Source organism: Chrysemys picta, chromosome 1 (assembly GCF_011386835.1).
Source record: "Chrysemys picta bellii isolate R12L10 chromosome 1, ASM1138683v2, whole genome shotgun sequence".
NCBI classification, from domain to species: Eukaryota; Metazoa; Chordata; order Testudines; family Emydidae; genus Chrysemys; species Chrysemys picta.
Genome location: NC_088791.1, coordinates 94,693,463 through 94,699,462, shown reverse-complemented (window position 1 = coordinate 94,699,462; position 6,000 = coordinate 94,693,463). Strand labels below are relative to the sequence as shown.

The following is a 6,000-nucleotide window of genomic DNA, read 5'->3' as shown; positions in this document are numbered from 1 at the left end:
AAATTACTTCCACGAGTGGCGGTAGCTATGTCAGTGGGAGCAGCTCTCCTGTCTCCATAGCGCTGTCCACACTGGTGCGTCTATCAGTGTAACTTATGTCACCCGGGGGGTGTTTTTTTCCCACAACCCCAGAGCGACAAGTTATACCAACAAAAGCAGTAGTGTAGACATGGCCTGAGGGGCTCGGGCCCCTGCGAGGGGCAAAAAGAGGTCACAAGATCAGGACAGGGAATGAAGGGGGAGATGGGGGGACCCCACACACCATGAGGCAGAGGCAGTTTAAGTACAATCTATATTATCTATATATTTTTATTTGTCATTGCATTTGCTTGTTTCTGCAGAGTATAACATCACAAAGACCAAAATAGAGAGCGACTTGTTGCTGAGCTCACATCAGTTATACACGATAAGTACAAAACTAGGTGACTCTGTCTTATTTATCATACATTTTTGTCCAGTCATTTATATACAAAGAACTACTCTATATGGAAAAATAATAAACAAATTCCATGGGTATGTTACATGGTAAAAAAGGGAAGGGGAGAGAGAGAGAGCAAGAGAGGGAGAGGGCAGCATTGAGGGCCTACTGGTGGCACTGGCCTGGGTGCTAGGGTTCTGGGCTACCATTAGCCTAGACTTCCAGCACTGAGTTTTATTGAGTATTTGTTTCTTATTAGCCAGCCAGTCATTGTCACGTTCTGGCACTTGCCCGTCTTGAAGGAGAGCAGCAAGCTTTGCAGAGAGGTTTTTGTATGGTGCTAAAAACAGATATATGGCAGCTGGCTGTGATGCGGCTCTAGTGTCTACCAGATTTCTGTGTTTCTCCAAAGGCGGCTAGTGCCAAAAGGGTTATACTTGAAACCACTAAGCACAGGAAGCTTCAAGAATATCCAGATCCTACACACAGCATATGCAGCATCCGCTTTAAAATAAAATAAAAAACCACCCGTCCCCAAAGCTGGAACATCTCAGGGTCAAGGGCACCGCCCCAGGCCACTCCAAGCTTCAGCCATCTCCCTTGACCCAAGGGAGGTCCATCAGGAGACTCCCCACAAATAAATTAAAATGGGATGGGGGGTTGGGGACACGTGGCAGCTGGAAATACTGGGACCGGACAGCCCCACAGAAACAGAGGAGGGGACGTGTGCGCCCAAAAGAGTTAATATAAAATACGTAATGAGAGAGACGAGGGGTGGTTGTGAAACGAAGGTCGTTGGAAGGAAGGCCCACGTGAACTTCAGCCCTGCGTCGCAAAAGGATTGCAGGTGGAGAAAGGCCTGATAATTAGTGGGTGTTTTGTTTCAGTTTAGCAATGACTGATTTAAAAAAAAAAAAAAAAAAGCAGCACACTATATTGCATGGGACTAAAGGGTGAGGGGAACCCAGTAATTACAGAAGCCCATTTGCTTTTAGACCTCCTGCTCCCATCTCCCACCCCCTCAGAGAACCCACCCACCCACCTCCCATTGTCCCCAGACCCTTTGGCAGCTTTGAAGTAGGGGAGCGGAAGGTGTTGCACTGAACAGATCCACCTCTCCTCTAGTATATTCTCAATAGCAAAAAGTGGAGCGCAAAACACCCCGCATTGACATCCCAAGGAGAAATGGGCTCGCCTCCAGCCCCCATCCATTCTTCCCCAACCAGACAGGCCTCTGAATAGGTCATTTCTGAGGGTGCTGCTGGGATCTTTGCTTGTGAAAATTAAGGCACAGACAAGAAAGGGAAGCCACATGCAAAAGAAGTCAAGCCCTAGCTCCTCCCATCAGGCCTCTCCAGCTGAGGGGCTAGACACACCGTGACAGAGCTTGCTGACCCCAACTAGCCAAGGGGCCTTAAGCCATAATAGCAGCTTAGAACTGGTCCTAGCGATGGGGGAAGGAATGAACAGAGGCCCAGCTGGGAGGAAAGCAGCAGCTTAATGTTAACCTCCTGGTTTCAGTTCCCGTTCAGTGGGTTGTTTTAATGCAGGCACATGTAACCACAACAGCAGGGAAGTCCAATAAGATGCATTTCTTGGTGCCTGGCAAGATTTTTGGTTCTTCCGGGGGACTTTTTATCCTCACTCTGCTGGGCCTCTAAAGCCAGATTCACAGCCCACTGAAGTTAATGGAAAGAATCTCATTGACTTCAGCAACAAAGTATCCTGTGGCACCTTACAGACTAACAGACGTATTGGAGCATAAGCTTTCGTAGGTGAATACCCACTTCGTCAGACATGTGTTTGACGAAGTGGGTATTCACCCACGAAAGCTTATGCTCCAATACGTCTGTTAGTCTGTAAGGTGCCACAGGATACTTTGTTGCTTTTTACAGATCCAGACTAACACGGCTACCCCTCTGATCATTGACTTCAGTGGCCTTTGGCTCAAGCCTTTACTGCATCAGTTATGACAGGGATTATAGCATGTGCAGTGGCAGCTCCACCCTGGGGTGGGGTGGGGGGGATCATGGGAAAACCCAGATGCATGACAGACTGGCCGCAATGTGTAAACAACTCCAACCGGCCCAGTTAAGCCCTGAACAACAAAGAGGAAGATGAGGAGGGAGTATTTAACATCCCATCCTAGCAGCAACATGCCTTCAATTCACAAGGCAAATCAATGGATAAGATTGGCAGAAGGCTATCTGTAAGAAGAGTGGGGAAGGTGCATGTTCTGAAATTTAACTGGAAGATACAGCTCTGGAAGGGAGAGATGGGGTATCTAAGAGAGAGACTGTTCAGAGTTAAAATGTCCCCACTGCACAGAAATCCAAGAGGAGGAAATGAAGGTCCAGAATTCTGCAAATGAATATATATTAACTTCTAACCACAAGTATTTAACTTCAGTTACTGATTATGGCTGGTGCTAAGATTCACTAGTAGGGACAACCAGACACTCCAAGGAGGAATCCTGCTCCTATAATGCAGGAGAGAGACGGGAAGCTGACCTCCACGCAATCATAAAACCCCTCACCCACAAAGGGAAAAAATGGTTCAAATCAGCCCACCCTGCAGGACTTTACTCGATCACCAGTGGGGGTCAGGAGGAAATCTCTCTCTCCACCCACACCTCTAAAGTACAATATTGCATAATCAGGTGAACTGGGGGATGGGAGGGGTTCCCTTCTGAGGCCTCCAACTGTGGCCACAGAGAACACAGAAGCAGATAGGACTGATGGTCTGATAAGGTCATCAGGAACTCATACAAGTGTGTCTCTATCACACTGCCCAAAGGGTACAGAGAAATTAATATTGAGGAGCTGGTAGAGAGGGGAACAAGTGGGGCAGGTTGTGTCCTCATCAACTACTACGGAAAATGGAGCACAAAGTAATTTAGTTGTTCAGCTAGAAAGCAAGCTTTTTGGCCACTTCTTATTCCAGCCAATCATGTTCCACAAAGCTTGCCTGGTGGTGGAAGGATATGACCTCACAACCCTCCCCACACTCCACAAAAAAGAAAACAAAACAGGGTCCACTCTTTCCTAGGGCTCTGCTTCCCCTTCACCACGTGTGTTTGATGCTTTATAAATGGTTATTTGTGAAGGGGAAAAAACCTGGTCCAGTTGATCTTTGCTTTAGAAAATGGTTTGAGAGAATGAAATCCCAGCCAACCCCCGCCCTCCCCGAGTCATGACACTCACACCCACAAAAGCTACTGGGAAGTGCCCAATTCTGCACTGAGCACCATTCAGGAAGTGACATGACTTCTGATTCTGGTTCAATAAATAAAAGGAAGGTTCCAGGCTGTGCTGGGGTTGTTACAGCCATTGGCCTCGGAGGAACTCTGGGGAGGGGGCCTCTCTTAGAACTCGTCGTCGGAGCTCAGCAGAAGGGTCTTCTCATTGTCCCGGGCACCCGAGCAGCTGTGGGAGCGCGAAATGATATGGCTGCCATTGCGCCAGGGTGGGCCATGCTCCAGCGTTGACTGCTGGGTGTACTGCTGGTAGGCGGGGGAGAAGTTGTGGATAGCGTCTTGGACGATGTCATGAGGGTTCATGGTCTCCTTGAGGCTGCTGGAGATGCTCTTCATGGGGGCGCAGCGACCTGCCGGGCAAGATGGGAGAGCGCAGTGAGAAAGACAAAGCCTTAAAAATCAGAGAAGGGAATTTTCCACACAGTGACCCACAGCCCCGGACACCCTAGCACCTTTTTCGCAGGCTGCCTTCAAATGGCTTCAAAAGAAGTGCCGTAAAAATAGTACAAGCTTTCAGGGGCACACCCCCAGCATTTGGAAGAGGACTGGTCACAACTGGCCAAGCAATTCCACTTCAAAACAGCAGACTGGAGACATGCAGTAGGAATGGGCCGCACACAAATTGCTGACAATCCCACCCTGCATCCTCACCCTGGCTGGTGGGGTGTGTGATCGCAAGGCACAGATTGAGAAGCATTTTTGTAAGGGATTTGGAGAAGGCACAAAAGAGCAAGAGGAAGGTTCTAGGAATTCGGGGGAAATATGGGGCTTGCATTCATTAGGAAGGACAGTGGCTGCAGACAGGACTGAGGGGTTCACCATTGTGATGGGTGGCAGAAAACGTTTACAAAGAGAAGGGAGATGGGAAGCTAGGAAGGAAGGGAGGGAGAAAGCAACAGAGACGGGCCCTCTGCATGGGGCTAGGGATGTGTGTGTGTCTCACACAGCAGCAGTGAGGGATGCTGCAGCTGGGCCAACTCCATATGGGAGTCAGTCAGGCCTGACGGATGTGAGGAAATTACAGGGTGCAAGACAGAGAGGTACAGAGCCTCCTATCTTGGAATCCCATTCCCCTCTGAACTGCCAGGAGCATCAGTACCCACATGAGCTTCTGAATTTGCTCCCTGCTCCAAAGGATGAACTCCCCAAACCATCAAAGAATGCTGCTTATTTTTGGCGATAAAAGGGGGACTGTCTCACAGGTGAGGCTGATTGCTTCAATATACACGGCCCCACTCCCACCCTTAGACCTGTGTACAGAGAGCATGGTGTTCTTCATATGGCCCACGGTTTTAACTAGACCTAAAACAATTAAGTGTTTCAACGCAACTGATAAAACTCTCAACCTGCTAGCCCCACCAAAGGCACTCCAGGCTATGAAGTTATGCCACTGCCCTGTTAGGCGACCTACGATATGGGAACTCTCGAGAAGCTGCATTGAGGAAGGCAAGTTCCAAACATGGGATGGCAGCAGGAATCTGCCAGCTAGTGCTTCGTAGGGAAGGGTTAGGAGGTGGGAAACCAGTCTGGACACTATCCCGGTTAAGAGCGACTGAAGAATACACAGAGAACACAGCACCTACCGTATGGCCCATACGATGGAACGGCTGCGTCAGAAACCAGTAGCCAAAGCAAGGGAGACAAAGAGAGAAAGGAAAAAGAGAGAGAGAGAGAGAGAGATAGAAAGATGGGAAATAACAGGCTGAACAAGCAAGTAATTCTCAGACCCGCCACCAAAACATCCCCGCAGTGCTGGGTAGCAATTTAACCATCCGTTTAACACATGCAGACTCTATGGCTGAGAGAGGGCAGGATCCCTCTAATTTCCACCACAAAGCCCCCTATTGTTGGAGTGACCTGTCCTTCCAGAGCCTCTAGGCTTGCTGGGATGGAGTGGTCGTGCCATGACCTTTGCATGCCATCTGTGCATGATGCAGATCCCATCTCTAAAGGGAAGGAAGCCACACCCCTTTATTTAGGGAAGGAGGGAAAAACACCATGACAGACTGGTACAGCGGTGGGCACAAGAACATCCTCTCTTCACTGGCCAGCTTCCAAGTCCCTCTGCTGATGCTCTTCCTTTTCCCAAGAGCAGGGTCTCTGACCCCTCTGTCCTCAGAATACCTCTGCAGGAAGATCCGAATACCTCTGCAGGAAGATCCCCCTCCCTCATGCCAAGGGCACACACTTCCATCTCCCTCAGTTTGAGGGAAACAGGAGCTTCCTCAGACCTCTCCCCCGACTCCTTTGGGTCTGCTGCCCAACCTGAACATGTGGTGTTCCCCCACAGAGGGACACAGGAAAGAGGCCACTATGCCATCCTCTG

The 6,000-nt window shown here is 49.4% G+C and overlaps 1 protein-coding gene across 3 annotated transcripts in view; it reads right to left on the bottom strand.

Annotated features, from left to right (window-relative positions):
• Positions 1-278: 278 nt before the first annotated feature.
• TMEM184B (transmembrane protein 184B) overlaps positions 279-6,000 on the bottom strand; it is a 42,273-nt gene continuing 36,551 nt past the window's right edge. For 2 of the 3 annotated variants that reach the window (XM_042843548.2, XM_005302493.5), the window contains 2 exons: positions 5,258-5,281; positions 279-4,024 (listed from right to left, as the gene is read on the bottom strand). In XM_042843548.2, coding sequence (XP_042699482.1) covers positions 3,783-4,024; positions 5,258-5,281 — 266 coding nt within the window. In that variant the 3' untranslated portion in view covers positions 279-3,782. The remainder of the gene's footprint in view (positions 4,025-5,257; positions 5,282-6,000) is intronic. The other variant, XM_005302494.5, reaches the window with a different exon arrangement.